The sequence below is a fragment of the Stenella coeruleoalba genome, assembly GCF_951394435.1.
Source record: "Stenella coeruleoalba genome assembly, chromosome: 10".
NCBI lineage: Eukaryota > Metazoa > Chordata > Mammalia > Artiodactyla > Delphinidae > Stenella > Stenella coeruleoalba.
The window spans coordinates 61,867,621-61,885,854 of record NC_137156.1 but is presented as its reverse complement, the minus strand read 5'-3'; the positions used below and the strand labels follow the sequence as shown (position 1 = coordinate 61,885,854).

The window sequence follows — 18,234 nt, the reverse complement described above, 5'->3', positions numbered from 1 at the left end:
TATATGTAGATCAAGTGGTCTTTCTCTGTACTTGTAAAAAAAAATGTTATATAACTTGTTTAAATTTCATTGTGCCAATTTGAGATCAACATAGCTTTACCTGGAAGAGTGCCTAGTCTTCTCTCCAAAAAGACAACATTCCCTTCTTAATTTTTGTTTTGTATTTTTTTAATCATTGGTAGGTAATTGTATTTTGTGACTATTTTTTGGTTGATGTTGTTATTGTCGGTTTTTCTCATTTGTTCTTTGTTGTTGGTTTCTTTTTTGTTCTTTGTTTTTCTTGCCACTTTAAACTAATTGGCATAAAATGATTAAATAATGAATTTTGTTCCTTTAGACATTGAAAGGAATTCATAATTTTAGAGCCTCTGGAGATTATGACAATGACTGTACAAATCCTATAACACCCCTTTGTACACAACCCGACCAGGTTATTAAAGGTAAGTAAGGATATTGGAAGGTATTGTCCGTTTTACTGAAGTTAATTATACTTATGAAGAAATTGACAAAAATAAAGGAGATGACCTTCCTTTAAATGTAATCCTGATGTCAACAAAATAATAGTATATTGGTTTGTTTTTAATAGAAGAAAAATATTTTTTAAATGCTTTTTAGTGACTTTAAAAATTGAGCTTTCTTGAGTTAATCTTTTTGCCCAGCATTAGAATAATCATGGTGTTGGTAAAGCCAGCAACCGCTTTGTAAAAGATATAAGATTTAATGTTGTCTTTTGGCACAAGCCAGAATGGTCAGATCTGGCCCCTGAATTCTGCATGCTACAACTGCGAGTGACAGCTCTGACTTCAAGGGGATTAAAAGTATTGAATGGTGTGTTTATCTATAGTTAAATGTCCACGCTGTGACCTTTAGGATGGAATGTCCATTCACGAAAAGGAAGATAGGAAACAAAAGTTAATGAGAGATAGGACTGATTCAGAGATTTCCTGTCATCATGTGGACTTTTCCTAGTGGGTAAAAAAATTATTAAGGGGTTTGTTCTTAATAATTTTCCACTAGTAGACCCTTGAAGTGAATGGAGAGTCTTTTAATCTGGTATTAAAATCAGACAGTTTTTCTTTGGTTAGCCTTAAATTGCCTTAGGTATAATTATATGGTATTCTGATTTACCTTCTCCTTTCTGGGGGCTAGTATGATTTACATTCTGTTACAATACATGCCAGTTAACATTATTGCTGTACTGTGAATTTAAATGTAGGATTGTTTTCCTAATTGTGTGAATTTGTTTCCTTTAGGGGGTGCTAGTATTATTCAGTGTCACATTCTTAATGATAAGAGACATATATTAACCAAAGATACCAATAATAATGTGGCATATTGGGATGTATTAAAGGTAAGTATCTTTTTGTAATTAAATATAGGTTATTGGATTATGTATCCCTTTATTTTTTATTGTAGTCTGTGTGTGTGTATATGTGTGTGTGTATAAAATAACCAAGATAATTATCATATAAATAAAGATTTAATTGCAGCCTTATTTTGGGGTGGATATTTATATTCTTATGTGAATATTAGATAAGGCCATAGTTTATCTTTTTTTTTTTTTTTTTCTTTTTTTTTTTTTTTTGCAGTACGCGGGCCTCTCACTGTTGTGGCCTCTCCCGTTGTGGAGCACAGGCTCCGGACGCGCAGGCTCAGCGGCCATGGCTCGTGGGCCCAGCCGCTCCGTGGCATGTGGGATCTTCCCGGACTGGGACACGAACCCGTGTCCCCTGCATCGGCAGGCGGACTCTCAACCACTGCACCACCAGGGAAGCCCCATAGTTTATCTTTTTAAGTACCCAGAATTTGAATGGAACCGTTTTCTCTGTTTAGTGTATTACAAACTGTGTTGTGCTGCCTTCCCTTAAAATGAAAACAACAGAGTTCCTCGTCCTTGAAACTGTTGACGTTTTGTCAGGGGGGGCGGGGGGGCGGGGTAGGATCTGTCCTGTGCATTGTAGGATGTTTAGGAGCACCCCTTAGCCTCTACCCAGTAGATGCCAGTAACCACCTTCATCCCTATCCCCCACTTCAGTTATAACAACCAAAAATGTCTCTAGATACTGCCAAATGTTTAGGAGGAGGAAGGAAGAAGGATGCAAAATCACCCTGGGTTGAGAACCACTGGAGTACACAAAATAGGTTTGGCCATTTCTTAGGATTTATAGCCATCACTGTGAGCAGCAGTTACTACTTTGGGTCATGTTACAGTGACTCCTTGGATAATTGAGATGTATTAAGCTGTTCAACCACATTATAAATAGCACTGAAGAAGTTATAGACAGATTGAAAAGTTTGCTTTTAGAATCCTGACAAATGTTCCTTCTTAGTGTTGTTGTTATATTTGTTCAAAAAATATTTCTGGGGCTTCTCTGGTGGCGCAGTGGTTGAGAGTCCGCCTGCCGATGCAGGGGACACGGGTTCGTGCTCTGGTCTGGGAAGATCCCACATGCCGCGGAGTGGCTAGGCCTGTAAGCCATGGCCACTGAGCCTGCGCGCGCGTCTGGAGCCTGTGCTCCGCAACAGGAGAGGCCACAACAGTAAGAGGTACGCATACCACAAAAAAAAAAAAAAAAAAAATTCTGGAATGAATGAATACTGTGTGCACAGAACTGTGCTGAGGGTCACAAATGATGAAAAAGTGTATTTCATGATCCCTTTTTGTAGGAGGGACAACAGAGCACAAGATAGCTTATGGACAAAGGTGATTACTTACAACTGGAGAAATCAGGAGAACCTCACAGTGGAGAAATCGTTTGAACAGGGCCTTAAAGGATTCCAGCAGATGGATTATGGGAGGGCATTTTAGGAAGAGGGAGTGAATGGCAAAGGCACAAGAGGAAGGTAATCAAAACATACTTATTCAGGGCCAGGTGAACAGTTTTGTATAGCTGGAGACCAGAGTAAGTATAAGAGTAGTAGGGGTGTGTAAGGATGAAAGATGAGTTTCACGTCATTTACCAAAAAGTCATGAATTTCAGGCTCCAGGCTTGGCCTTTCTTTGGTACTTCCTAAAGATTCTTAATCATAGATGATTTTAGAGCAGGAAAACCCTATGTTCAGAGCCGTAGCAGTATGTATGATGGGAAAGAAGCTGGAAGTCAGGAAGTCAGTTGTCTTAAGCATAGTGACTTGAGGATCTAAAGAAAGAGATGGATGAGTTTTGGCCACTGTGAAGCCTTGGAGAGATCCTGGCCAGACCGAAGACATCAGATCTCATTGTCCTCCAGGCCTTCCACCCTCCCCTGGAGTCCCTCAATAAGACGATTTGATCCAAAAATAAAAGAAGAGACAGATGTTGGGTATATTTTAAAGGAAGAATTGAAAAGATCTGGTATTTTGGTTAGGTTCCTGGTTATAAGGAACAGAGGTTCACTTAAGTTAACTTCTGGATCCAAAGAATAAACACATTTCTTTCTCGGAAAAGGGGACTGTCTCTGAATGGAAACCTTGGCCTGACTAACACATTCCTCCACTGTGGCGCAGCTGTGTGGGAAATCACATTACAGAACAGTTGCTTGGTGAGCATGGCTTCAGAACAAGAGACCTTCGTTGAGTGGAAAATTTAATTGCAGTAGGCTCCAAAAATTCCGATTGGTTTTTTCCCTACAGTAGAGATGTGCTTGTCAGGGGACCAGAAACTCACGTTTGTTTCAGAGAGGGGTTCTGTGAAGACGGAGAGGATTCAGAGTAGCCCTAAAGGACCTCATCAGTAGGAATTTGGCTGCTTCACCACTAATGTGGCCCTAGCTCTGCCCTGTGGCTAGGCTTTACCTCATGCTGCGCAGCATCTGATGTTCTCCAGAATATCTAACAAAGTCAAATCGAGCCAGTTCCTCTTTGATTTTCTGCCTATGAGTCTGATGTCCTCTCTTGGTCTAATTAGCTGAAGACTGAGTAGAGTCCTGCTGTCTGAATGGGAGGTAGTTCTGCTTAGATGGGGCGCTCAGCTGGCATGCACCATCATTGGCATTTTTGTGTCCCTGGCAGCTTCCCATATCCAGACACTAGACCTTGAGGTTTTAAGATCAAGTGATCAGGCAAAATAGACATGGCATTATACAGAAATATGGAAGTCAGGAGTATTTAGGACCATACGCTCAGAGTTAGAGCTGCATTCTGACCTTGGCTCTGCCAGCTACTAGCCAAGTGATCTCCAGAATATGCTTACCTTTGTCTTTATTCCTAAAATCTGGATGGTCCATATTTCTTGGTAATGTTAAGGGGGTGTTTGAGAAGTATTTACTGTAGTGACTGACACATAATAGTTAGGAGGCTGTTGTACTAATACAGGCGAAATATCGGATATTCCTCTAGAGTGGGGTGGGAACAAGGGGAAAAAAACAGAATGATTAGAAAGAGATTTAGGCCTATAGATAAGAGTGATGCTTGAATAAAAGGGAGTATCAAGAAAAGGAAGGAGCAGAGATTAGCCTAGGTTTCGGGATTAGTTTGGTGAGTGGAAGTGATACAGAGAACGTAAGAGGAGAAAGCATTGTTGGGCGAAAGGGACATGGTGAGAAAGAACGGATTTGGATTTATGTGAGATATCTGGGTAGAGGTGTTTGCTGGGCAGAGAGCTATACAACCTAATGCACGAATGAAAGAACTGGGCTGGAGAAATCGGTTCAGCCGTCTTCAGCTGTGGATTATAATTGGAGCCATGAGAAAGGTCAGAGTTCCTAAGGGATACATCTATACTGAAAATAGAAGAAACCAAGTCATCTCCCTTTCAAGAATTTTTAGAAAAAGAGGAAGCCACAAAGGTGTGTAATAAAAAGGGGTAAGAAAACGAAGAGCTCAAGGACTAATTAAGCGTTTCAGAAAGGAGCTTGTGGTTAGCTGCATTGGCCTGCTGAGAGTTTGTGTGAGACGCTGGAATGGAACGTGCACATGCATCTAGCCAATAAAGAGGATGGTGTCTGGGGAGAGCAGTTTCTAGGGAGATCTAAGGGCAAAAGCCAGATAGACTGGGTTGAATAGTGTTTGGGAGGTGAAGAAACAGAATTTGAGGGGAGACAGTCTTAGATGAAATTTGGCTTTGGTGAGATGGGCAGGAAAGGCAGTAGCTGGAGAAGATTTAGGCATGAGAAGGTCAAGGGAAGGTTTTGTTTTGGTGTTTAGGCATTTTTAAGATGGGAGAAATTTGATCGTGGTTCACTGTTCGTGAGGAGAAGCCCGTAGACACATGAGAAGGTAAATGATGGTACAAGGTCCCCAAGAAGCAAGAGGTGAGGGGATCCAGAGCACAGAAAGGAGGGACACCTTTTTCCTTGCACCAGGAAGAACAGTAGCAGAAAGTTAAGAGGATTCTGTCAAGGCTTCTCTTTTTTTGAGAAGTAGAGGTCAGAGTCATGTGCTGGAGGTAGTGAGGGAGGTGGTGGCAGCAAGGTCAGGGGTATGAGGAGAGTAGAGATTTGACAAAGATGTTGTGGAGGACTGACTTTGGAAACAAGTTCCAGGTAGCATTAATGACTGTATATTTATAGTGGGAATACTGTCAAGGATTTGAGAGGCCATCTTGTCCTGTGTGTTGTCCATGTGGATGTTCATATTGTCCAGGATGCAAGCAAGATCTCAAGACGGGTTTTAAGACATTATGCCAGGCTCAAGTTGCCATTGAATGAGGGAGATGAGGGAGAGTGAGCACAGAGGTTGCTAGATGGCTGTGAGGAAAAGGGGTACGGTTTACTGCAGCTAAATGATACGGGCTCAAAGAAATAGGAGTTTTTACACAGTGATGGTGGAATGATGGTCTCTGTATGCCATTAGAGAGTTATGGGATGTAGGAGAAGATGCAGAGTCACCATTTGAGAAGACAGCTGATGAGATGGGACCCTCAGGAAAGAGCCAGTTTGCTGTTAGGAAGAATAGGTAGAGGGAACATTCTGTGATATTGTTCAGGATTAAGATGAACTGTGATTGGAAATGCTCCATGGCACGAGGGGAAGTTCAGGACATACTTTTGGGGAGCATAGATATTTAGGGAATGAATAAAAAGGATTGTAATGGTCAAGAAAGAGAAACTTAAAATTGCTGCCTATATTATAGCTGTTGTCTGAAGGTATTGATAGCTTCACAATTCTCCTAAAGTGCTTATAAACTGTTATTTGTTCCTTGAAGATTTTTTTTGCTTCATTTGACATTGCTTCCTGATAAGTGTGGTGGTATACTATATCAGTATGAGCAAAATTAGGTTACAGTTTCCCAAAAAAGAAGTTTGTGGTTTTTTAATTTAAAATTTTAATAGAATGTAGTTACTTAAAGGTAAATGCTTTAAGATAAAAATATTTGACCATGTTCTTTTTGGAATGTATTTAAGACTCCATTATATTTAGGCAAATGTGTAAAATTTTGAGTAGCTAAGTCAGAATCAAATCAGTTGACCACTTAACATTGATAATTATCATACTTTATTTTTGATGTATAGGCATGTAAAGTTGAAGATCTGGGCAAAGTGGATTTTGAAGATGAAATTAAGAAAAGATTTAAGATGGTGTATGTACCAAATTGGTTCTCAGTAGACTTAAAAACAGGGGTAAGTTAGCAATTGATATTTGTGCGATTTGGGATAGTTGAAAATTTCTAATATAGCTCAAAATTAAGTATGATTAGTTATAGAGTCCTGTGTTTTTATGTATGAAAGGAAAAAATTTTATGCAGTTTAAATGCCTTTTCATATGCCAGTATATTAAATTGTAGTTGCATTGAATCACGCAGAAACACATTTTGGTTCTGAATCTGTGGCTTAGCACTTTAGTTAAATAGTACAAATAAGTAATGGTTTAGAGACTTATTTGGAGAATGTATTCACATGGAATGTCACTAACAATTTTTTTCTTTTGACAGATGTTGACAATTACTTTGGATGAGAGTGACTGTTTTGCTGCTTGGGTTTCTGCAAAAGATGCTGGCTTTAGCAGCCCCGACGGGTCAGATCCAAAACGTGAGTTTAAGTGTCCTTCTTTTCCCTTTCTCCTTCCAAAAGAGAAGGTGGATCTGTGCTGTTTTTTTATGTGCTCATCTTTTTTTTTTTAAACAATATTTGGGTTTTTCAAAAATCATTTTTCAAGAAACTTGTATATTCTCTCATATGGAAATGGAAAATACTATTCATTTTAAATGTTTTGGGGATCTTGATTTTTCTCACAATCTATGGCTTAGCTTTAACAATTAAACATGCAGCACACTCTCTACCCTTAAACCATGTGGGAAGTCTGTTAGGTTAGGAAAGTGAATGTAGGAAACAGTTTTTCCCCCCCGATTTAAAAAAAAATTATTGAAGTATAATTGACATATAATGTATTAGTTTCAGATGTACAATATAATGATTCAATAGTTGTATATATTGTAAAATAATCACTACAATAAGTCTAGTTAACATCCATCACCATACACAGAAAATTTTTTTTTCTAAATGAGAATTTTTAGGATCTACTCTCTTAGCACCTTTCAAATATGCAATACAGTATTAGTAACTACAGTTGCCACGCTGTATATTACGTCCCCATGACTTATTTATTTTATAACTGGAAGATTGTACCTTTTGACCCCCTTCACCCATTTTACCCATTCCATTACTCCCCACATCTGGCAACCATCAATCTGTTCTCTGTATCTGTGAGCTTTGTTTTTTGGCTTTTTTGTTTTTAGATTCCACATATAAGTGGTATTTGTCTTTCTGTGTCTGACATATTTCACTTAACCATAATGCCTTCACGGTTCATCCTTGTTGTCGCAAATGGCAAGACTTCATTCTTTTTTATGACTGAATAATATTTCTGTGTGTGTGTGTGTGTGTGTGTGTGTGTGTGTGTGTGTGTGTATCACATTTTCTTTACCCATTCATCCATCAGTGGACAATGAGGTTGTTTCTAATATCTTGGCTATTGCAAATAGTGCTGCAGTGAACATGGGGGTGCATATATCTTTTTGAATTAGTGGTTTCCTTTTCTTTGGATAAATAGTCAGAAGTGGAATTACTAGATATAATAGTTTTATTTTTGAGGAACTGCTGTACTGTTGTCCACAGTGGCTTCACCAATTTACATTCCCATCAGTAGTGCACAAGGATTCCTGTTTCTCCACGTACTCTCAAACATTTGTTATTTGTGGTCTTTTTGATAATAGCCACTCTGACAGGTGTGAGGTGATATGTCATTGTGGTTTTGATTTGCATTTCCCTGGTGATTAATGATGTTGAGCATCTTTTCATGTACCTGTTGACTGTCTGTGTCTTCTTTGGAAAAATGTCTATTCAGATCTTCTACCCATTTTTTAATCAGATTGTTCAGTTTTTTTGCTATTGAGTTGTACGAATTTTTTATGTATTTTGGATATTAACCCCTTTCAGATACATGATTTGCAAATATTTTCTCCCATTCACTAGGTTGCCTTTTCATTTTGTTGATGATTTCCTTTGCTCTGCAGAAGCTTTTTAGTTTGATGTAGTCCCACTTGTTTATTTTTGCCTTCATTGCCCTTGCTTTTGGTGTCAGATCCAAAAAAATCATTGCCAAGACCATTGTCAGCGAGCGTACTGCCTGTGTTTTCTTCTAGGAGTTTTATGGTTTCAGGTCTTACATCAAGTCTTTAATCCATATTGAGTTAATTCTTGTGTATGTTGAGAAGAGACTCATCTTCATAAGAGTCTATTACATTTTGTTGATTATGAATGTAGCATGTAGAAATACCTGATATATATAAATATAGTGTATTGGCTTTGTATGGAAATAGCCCTTTAAAGACTACAGTTGCTGTTTTTGTTTGTTCATTTTTAAAGAATGGCTATATCTGAACAACCAAATAGAATATGTGTTTGCTCCATATTATCACAGCTTTAAACATTCTAAGATAAAATTTTAATAGACTTCGTGATATCTCTAAATCTTGCTTTTAAACATCCTTGGCATTGGGTTAAGAATGTAACATCAGAGTTTGTGGAAATTTTTAATTTTTACTTCTTTCCCTCTATTTTTAGGTTAAAGCTAATGATTCTCTTTTCCATTTCTTTTTTATATTAACTCTTTTGCAGTGAACTTAGGAGGACTTTTACTCCAGGCCCTCCTAGAATATTGGCCTAGGACGCATGTGAATCCAATAGATGAAGAAGAAAATGAAGTAAACCATGGTTCGTGTTTTTATATCAGGATAATTGATTTAAAATTTACTCAGAAGTTAAGGATACTTAGATTGTTTGTTATCCTGAGAATGTTTTCTTAAAAAAATTATTTTAAGCATTTGCTAAAGTGTGACATAATAAATATATGTGATGTGCCCAATTTACTGCCCTCCCTTCCACATCCTAGAGAACATCCATCCAGTCTTAACTGAGATTCCAAGAGAGCTTTTAATCAGTGAGATTCTATACACAAGATATATAGAATAAACCCTGTGTATTCAAATGACCTTTGTCCTTAAACGTAGGCAGCTTAGCAGGGTTATTCCAAAGATATTTCTTAGGGTATCCATGGACCGGCTAGATTTACCTCCAGTGCTCGCTAATTAACATCAAAAAGCCAGGTTTGTCCTTGTGTAGTCTAACTTCACATTGGCTTGAAATGTAGATATTACCTAGTCTGATGATCTACCTGATCTTGGCTCAAAAATTCAAATCCCAACTCAGAAGTGTCAGGTTAAGTGAATGAGTATGTGTAAAGAATTAATGTCATTGAGGGCATTGAAAAGCTTTGTGTGCCACAGGCAGTGGCAGTAACTTTCTCTGGGAAGCAGAGGAGAATTTGGCTCAGTTTCATTAAAGAAAGGGGAAAAGAAATCTTAAAATTTCACAACTCATATGTAACCTTAAGTCCCACCCACTGAGGACTTATCTGCTGAAGATTCTCTGAAGATTGCCCACTTACGGTGGTCACCAGTGATGAGGACCTCCTGCCAGAGACTTTGTTCTGGCTGACTGATTCATCCAGAATGATTTTTGGAGTTTAAATCTGTTTTGCAAGGATGACATACCTCTTTCTCTGAAAGCCAGTCTCCTGATGTCCCTGTCATAGAGAGGGCACTGACCCCACCCGTGATGTCATTTCTTTTGTCACCTGGCCCACTTTATTCCCCTTTAGAATTGTACAGTGGGCTGTGAGCCAGAGAAATTCAGTGGAAATTTCTCTTCACAGAGGGTTGAGCAAGCTAGGTTCTGGTATGGGCTCTGCCATTTATCAGCCATGTAGTTATGGGCATGTCATTTCCTGTTCTTGGCTTGTTTTTCTCCATCTGTAACATGACAGGGTGCCCTCAGAGGCCCAAGTAGCAATAATACATATTAAGTAATGAAAAAACAGTGGTACAGGGACTTCCCTGGTGGTCCAGTGGTTAAGACTTTGCCTTCCAATGCAGGGGTTGCGGGTTCAATCCCTGGTCGGGGACCTAATATCCCACATGCCTCGCAGCCAAAAAACCAAAACATAAAGCAGAAGCAATACTGTAACAAATTCAATAAAGACTTTAAAAAAATCAAAAAAAATCTTTAAAAACAAAACAAAAAACAGTGGCACAGAGTAGGGTGGTGTGATGAATTGGGGGATTGGGATTGATGTATATTCGCTAATATGTATAAAATAGATGACTAATAACCTGCTGTATAAAAATAAAATAAAACAAAATTCAAAGAAAAAGATCAAAAAAACAAAACAGTGGCACAATCAGCACCTCTTGGATCCAGGCTTTGGTTGGGGGTATAAAGAAAAAGTCACAGGAAACCCCAAATCATCCTTAAAATCAAACTGGCATAGTAAAGGCAGGGCAGGACCCAGCCAGAGCTCAGGACACTGCACACTCTATGTGTCTGGTAATCTTCTGCTACACCTGCACCATGCTCAGTGGATACTCAAGAGCTGCTTAGATTATACTTGGGGAGCAGTTCAAGTATTCTGAGGCCTGTATTGTGTTGCAGGTGGGGGTAATAAAGATAAATGGGCATGGACCCTACCCTTCAGGGACTGGCATTCTGGTTGGGCAAAGGGCCGCTTACATCAGCATTATGAGATCAGAGAGTAGGTTCTGTGAGAGAGGTTCTGAGAGTGCTGTAAGGTTGCAGAGGGCAAGACTGCTTCCAGATTCGTCAGGGAAGTGTTTATGCACAAGCTGGCACTTGAGTGGGGGTCGACGGCACTCCGTTCAAAAGATTACAAAGAAAGCAGAGTGAAATGAAGTCTGCAGAGAGCAGTAAAGATGAGATTATTACCTCTTTGAGGTTTTGTTTTTCACTGATACCTCTGCCATTAGTTGTGACTACCGTTAACCATAAAGTTTTTTCTGACAGAAATTTTTCTGAGCTCGGCATTTTACCGGCCCCATCCCGTCCCTGCAGCAAAAAAAGAGCAGATCATCGTTTATAAAGAGGCTGTCCTGTACTTACCTGTGGCTGAAATAGACGGTTATGTTTTTGTCTCAAATCTCAGACATTAATCTCTTCTGTTAAAATCCTCTAAAATGTAGTCATTTCTCATGAGGTACATCCCAAGTTGCCATATTTCTTATTTTCAAGAATTTAACTTCGTTTTTTTACCTTTATTTTTGTCTCTGACTGACGTACAGGATTTTGACTTAAAAAATCTTGCAATGGTTGGGCTCTGTGGAAATGAAATGTTTAGAGTCTGTGTTTTTAGCACTAACTCTGGATCCTGACACCATCTGTACCTTTTCCTAGTAAATGGGGAGCAGGAGAACCGAGTACAGAAGGGAAATGGCTATTTCCAGGTGCCCCCACACACTCCTGTGATCTTTGGTGAAGCTGGAGGTCGCACCTTGTTCAGGTATGGGTAAGAAGGGCTAAGAAGGCATCCTGTTTGCCAAGAAGTATTCATTCAAGCACATGTTTAACTTCTAGAGGTGTCAGGGGTTTGGAAGCTTCTTCATCTCCATGACATAGTTAAGTGTCTGGTGCTATTAGACCGCATTCTAATTGTGAGCTGAGCCTCTAGTGTTCAAATGAGGTTGATAGCTTGCCTTGAGGCAGCTTCTTAGTGGTTTCTGCAGGAAACCATCACCGGAAGTGTCTGCCCACAGGACAGCATCAGAGTAGATAACTTCCCTCGGGCTTGGCCAGGGGAGATGGACTGGGCTGCTCTTGGGAACTGTTGTGCCCAACAGTGGCCCGACCTGGGGAGTGAGGCAGTCCTTCATGAGGCCCTGCACGCAAGAGCTAGACTGGCTTCATCTCCAAGTTGCCAGCCAAGGCCCAGGGAGAGTCATGGGGGAAAGCCTACTAGAGTCTTCTGTAGGGCCAGAAGTAAGAAAAACGTTTGTCTTGCCCTTGAGGGCAGAATTTTCTTCCTTGATGATGGTTTCCTGAGAGTGTGGTTACCAAAAATAAACCTGACCCCCACTGTGTGTGGAGTGCCACACTCTGTAGCACTGGCAGACGACCTTTCTCAAGTGCTTTGCCTATACCCAGGTTCCTATCCTCACCCAGGGAATCAGGCAGCTGTAGTGTATGTCTGGCCTCAAAATCTGGGGGCCTGAGTTTTAGGGCTTGCTCTCCCTCTTAGCAGAGTGAGTCATTCTGCCTGCCTTCACTTTATTTCCTCAGCTGTCAAGTGAGGGTTATCCTAAATGAACTCTGTAACAGTCCCTCCCTCTAACGTTTATTGACAATGATTTTGGGATCTGTGCTTGTTTTGTCACTTACTACCTGTTGGATTATGTTTAGGCTGCTCTGCCGAGACTCTGGGGGTGAGACTGAGTCCATGCTTCTGAATGAGACAGTGCCACAATGGGTAATTGACATCACTGTGGATGTAAGTATCCTCCATTCCCACTTTGCCCTTTTATTTTTTTCCAAATCATGAAGACAATTAAGAACTACTTTAGACTGTGTAATCTTTAATTAAAACTACACTACCAAGTGGAATCCTCTTCTGCTTCCCTGCAGTTCCAAAGTTTCAGAAGAAGTATTAATAATTATTTATATATCTCTTTATGTCTTTAAATTATATAAATAATATATGCTTATCAAAGAAAATAATAAATGAATAAGGTGAAATTCCCATCCCTTTCCCAATCACTGTTTCTCTTTTATTCACTCCCTATTCTTCTTCCCAGAGGTAGTAAATATTAATAGTTTAATGCATAGCCTTCAGTAGTTTTTTCTGTACGTACACAAGCATATATTATTTGTGTATATATGTGTGTGTGTATAGATCATTTTATTTTGCACAAAATCTCCTACTATATATACTGTTCTGCAACTTGATTTTTTTGTTTTTTTTTTCTCTTCTCTCTTAAAAATATATCTTGGACATTTTTTCATGTCTGTATATGGATCATTCCTTTTTAATGACTGCAAGGTATTCCATTGTATAAATGTACCAAGATCTATTTAGCCAGTCCCTATAAATGGACATTTAGGTTGTACCCAGTGTTTTCTATTACAAACAATGCTTCAGTGAACATCCTTGTACATATATCTTTGTGTACTTTTTAGGATAAATTCCTAGAAGTGGAATTGCTGGATCAAAGGGTATGCACATTTTAAATTTAGATAGATGTTGCCAAATTGCCCTCCACAAAGGCTGTACCAGTTTACACTCTTACCAACAGTGTATGAGTGCCCAGTACTGCACACCCTCACCAGTGCTGGATACTTACAATCTTTGCTGAAAGATAGGCAGATTTTTGTTTTATAGGCAGATATTATCTCATTGTTTTAATGTGTTTTTTGGTTTTGGTTTCATTTGTGGTGAGGTTAAGCATCTTTTCACATTGGCCATTTTTATTTCTTCTTTTGTGGATTGCCTATTTGCATTCTTTACTCAGTTTTCTATTGGGTTATTTGTCTTTCTTACTGACTTGTAGGCGTTGTTCATATTCAATATTAACCCTTTGACTATTATCTTGCCTCTCAATTGAATTTTACTTTGTTCATGATGTCTTTTGGCAGGCAAAGAGTTTTAATTTTTATATGACCAGATCCTTTTTGGCTCTGAGTTTCATGTCTTGCTTAGGTATTTCCCACTTCAAAGTAGCAAAAATGTTCTCTTCTTGTATTCTCTTCTAGTATGTTTATGATAATGGTTTGTGTCTAGATCTTCAGTCTATTAGAATTTATTCTGTTTGGTGTGAAGTAGAATGCTAACTTTCTCCAAATGGATAGCCAGTGTGCCAACACAATATATTGAATAAACTTTTGCTACTAATTTGAAATGCTATCTTTATCATATACTAAATTTCTATACACACATGGGTCTGTTTCTAGACTCTTTTATGTGCTGTTGACCTATATTTCTAAAGATATATGAAAAGAGATTTAATCTCTAGAACCTGCAGAAAATTCATTTTCTGTCCCAGATATACCTCCAAGAACTTAAAACTGGTCTGACACCTGATAGATATTCTGTGGTCTTCTCTAAATCCGAGCTCCCCATAAACCACAACTTCCTTTGAGTGTTAAACTCACCTGGATGCATTGCTGACTTTAGGCCTGTGGCTCATTCCTCAGAGGAGACATCCAGACAGGATATAATATGGAGGCTCGGAGAGGATTAATCCCCAGAGAAAAGATGACCAATTAATTTTATCCTTCATCTAAGTATGTGGTTTACCTCATGGTGGACATCTAGGTGGTTGGCTGAAGTTTCCACTCATTTAAAACCTCAGACCTTACTCTGATGTCAGAGGAAAAGAAAGTGGGAGGACTTTGATTGGCCTTTTCAGTTGGATAATGGGCCTCACCAGCGTAGAGCGTATGGTTTTGCTCAAAGGTGAATGTTGTGGGTTTCTCGCAAGACACTTAATTTTTTGTTTGGGCATTTTAATGTAGAACTCAGATTTTGGTTTGTATAGCTTAAAGAATTAAAATTTGTTTCCTTTTCATTCCTTGAATTGTTAATAGAGAAGATCCATGCTGCAATTTCATATTGCCACTGACATTGCATATAATTTGTCTTTATGTATCTTTTATTACAAAATGAAACATTATACTTTTCTGATACCTTTTCACGTAGATAATTTGATAGCTTATTATAAAGGCTGACGTAGATAATTTGATAGCTTATTATAAATTTCATAGACAGTCACTTTTAATTGTGAAATAACTTAACTTGTGGATGGTTTTCCTGTTGACATCATTTTAGTTTATCAGCTAACAGAAACTATCTTACCTTTTTTCACTTTTCATGTTTCAGAAAAATATGCCCAAATTCAACAAAATTCCTTTCTACCTCCAACCTCATGCATCTTCAGGAGCAAAAACCTTAAAAAAGTAAGTAAATGGAGTGTCATGTGATACTTTGATCTAATTTATTGCCAGAGATTTTTAAAAATTCCTTATAATTGCTTTTATAGCACAGGAGGCAAGTACTAGATCTAAGGCTAATTTCATAATATTGAAAGTTTATATAATTTAACCATATACCAAGTACCTACTGTGGCCGGCTGCAGATGTTCAAAATAAGTAAAACATGGGTTTTGTCTCTCATAGTTTAGGACACAGTCTGCGTATAGTAACTGCTTTTATGGATACTTACGGAATGATGAGTGTAGGGGAAAGAAATGAATTTTTGGCTGTAGCTTTCCAGAAAGCTTTCTTGAAGGACATGGAATTTGAGCTGGACATGTAAGGATGGATAGAACTTCAAAAGAGAGATATTCCAGGTCCAGAAAATGGTTCGATCAGGGATGTGGAAGTAGGAGCCTGCATAAGATATTGAAATTGTCAAGGACCTGTGTAGCTGCAGCATAGGATGGAGGGGTGGCCAGGAGATGCTAGGAGGGGAGTCAGAAAGAACATTCAAGGTTTCACTGATGTGTATCCCAGCAAGTAGAATCAGTAGGACTTTAAAACCTTTTGTTAGAGAGATTTCCAAACATATGCAAAAAAAGACAATAGGAGAATGAACCCCCATTATCCCATCACACAGCTTAAATAATTCTCAACATATGGCTAAACATTTTGTTTCATCTATACCTCTACCTCCCCTCCCTCCCACTGAACCCACCTGCCTACACACACATACACACACACACACACACACACACACACGATTATTTTAAAGCAAGTTCTGGATATCACTTCAACTAGGTTTAATGACTGAAGTTCAGGATGACTTTCAGAGTATGAGCCTTAGCTACTTGGTTTGACCATTATTAACTGATGTCGGAGATACAGAAGTAGGCTTGGGGGTAAGGAAATTGCTGAATCTAGTTTTGGACATGTAGAGTTTGAGGTGCCTTTGGGACATCCAGCTGGAGCTGCCTAGCTAGCTGTTGTGTTGGTAGGTCTGGAGATCAGACAGGCAGTTGAAACTCAAGGGCTTGGCTATAGGAGGAGGAAGCCTTGGGAGAAATGAGCACATATATCATCGGAGCCTGGTAAGCACCAGGGGCTGCCTTCCCTTCCATGAGCATTTAGTTTGCCCATGCTCTGGGAAAGTCTTTAAGGGAATAAAACCCAGAAGGCTATTCCTTATGTATATAGAAGGTTTAAGAATATGTATTTAATCTCATTTATTTGCACATAATCTGTCTTAGGGGAGGACACTATAGAAAATCTATTGGCGATTCTAAAAATGGATTACGGCAATGACTAAGAACATTTATTGGTTTATGTTTCTGTGGTATGTTTTATCTTTGTCAAATGTTAACACCAAGAAATATGGAAGAGATAATATCCAGTGATTTCCAGATGTCACAATCTGCCCTTGCTTTTTACAGAGATAGACTCTCTGCTAGTGACATGCTTCAAGTCCGGAAAGTAATGGAACACGTCTATGAGAAAATCATCAACTTGGATAATGAGTCTCAAACCACTAGCTCTTCTAATAATGAAAAACCAGGAGAACAGGAAAAAGAAGAGGATATTGCTGTGTTGGCAGAGGAGAAAATTGAACTTTTGTGCCAGGACCAGGTAAGTGGACTTGAGGACACAGCCCCATTTTTTCCAGTGCTGGTGCTCAGAATTTCATCATGTGGTGGGATTGTAGTTTCCAAGTCTGTTGCCTTTGGGGGGCTTTTGCTTTTAGGAGCACTGGGTCTCTCCCACCTATTTGTGAGGCCCCTTCTGAAGGGCTCTATAGCCCACCTTAAAGCTTCCATTTATCCCTGGGGCAGTTTTCAGGAAAGGGACATGGAGACTTAAATGCACACACAGACAAATGTGGATGTGCTGGTGGCTTTTTTTTTCTGACAAGAAAGATACATGCTCGTCTTTTTTTTTTTTTTTCCGGTACGCGAGCCTCTCAGTGTTGTGGCCTCTCCCGTTGCGGAGCACAGACTCCGGACGCGCAGGCCCAGCGGCCATGGCTCACGGGCCCAGCCGCTCCGCGGCATGTGGGATCTTCCCGGACCGGAGCACGAACCTGTGTCCCCTGCATCGGCAGGCAGACTCTCAACCACTGCGCCACCAGGGATGCCCCATGCTCGTCTTTATTTGCAGGGCAGCATCTGCCACGTTAGTTTAAGATTTGAAGTGGAGGTGGGTGGAGCATTGGTGGAGATGTTGTAAATGAAGATATACTCAAGGTATTTCTTCAGAGGAATGACTGAACATGGCCTGTCTGGCCTAGCCACACAAGCTGCACATCTTACTATGCCCAGATCCGTGCCTGCTTGCAAAGCAGCTGTGTCAGCAAGAACAGGCCACCAGGCATGGGCAAGGAGAGTCCCAGAGTTAACGATAAAAGCCTTAGATATACCTTTTTTATTATTCATTTTTTGCTATTCAGGTTTTGGATCCAAATATGGACCTTCGAACAGTGAAACACTTCATATGGAAGAGTGGTGGTGACCTCACCCTCCATTACCGTCAGAAGTCCACGTGAAGGGTGGGCGAACGCTCCTGGGTATTCATTTACTGACCTTCCTCTATGGCCCCAAGAGTAGTGCTAGGAAGCCCACTGAGCCCCAACGGGAACAAGACTTCTAACGGCCGATTTGGTATGGACTGAGATTCTCTTTCAATTGAAGTGACTAATCGAGATGTAATATAGAAACCAGTCTCCATGTGTAGATTAAGCTGTCCCCAGGAAGGCAGAGTGCCAGAGCAGAAGAGCCCCGATCAGACTGTCTTGCGAGGTGTACAGAGAACTAACGACAGGCCAGCGCAGACTTTGCTTCCTCCTTTTGTTTCAGAGGACCCTATCTTGATCTGTTAGCACTTGTTAGAAACACATTGGTAGGGCCACATCTGTCACTGTGTTTCAACTCCAAACCCACACTCTTGAGCTTTGCTAAGAGTACATTCCACTCATGCAGTACCTATGAAGGCTTTTTCCAAGTTTGTCA

General features: G+C 39.7%; 1 protein-coding gene across 4 annotated transcripts in view; it reads left to right on the top strand.

Moving 5' to 3' along the window:
- The window catches only part of WDR48 (WD repeat domain 48), a 41,899-nt gene extending 24,088 nt beyond the window's left edge, over positions 1-17,811 (top strand). For all 4 annotated transcript variants that reach the window (XM_079933134.1, XM_079933137.1, XM_079933135.1 and 1 more), the window contains 10 exons: positions 338-440; positions 1,254-1,351; positions 6,431-6,538; positions 6,850-6,946; positions 9,035-9,130; positions 11,663-11,768; positions 12,665-12,752; positions 15,138-15,214; positions 16,666-16,858; positions 17,676-17,811. In XM_079933134.1, coding sequence (XP_079789260.1) covers positions 338-440; positions 1,254-1,351; positions 6,431-6,538; positions 6,850-6,946; positions 9,035-9,130; positions 11,663-11,768; positions 12,665-12,752; positions 15,138-15,214; positions 16,666-16,858; positions 17,676-17,771 — 1,062 coding nt within the window. In that variant the 3' untranslated portion in view covers positions 17,772-17,811. The remainder of the gene's footprint in view (positions 1-337; positions 441-1,253; positions 1,352-6,430; positions 6,539-6,849; positions 6,947-9,034; positions 9,131-11,662; positions 11,769-12,664; positions 12,753-15,137; positions 15,215-16,665; positions 16,859-17,675) is intronic.
- The last annotated feature ends 423 nt before the right edge of the window (positions 17,812-18,234 follow it).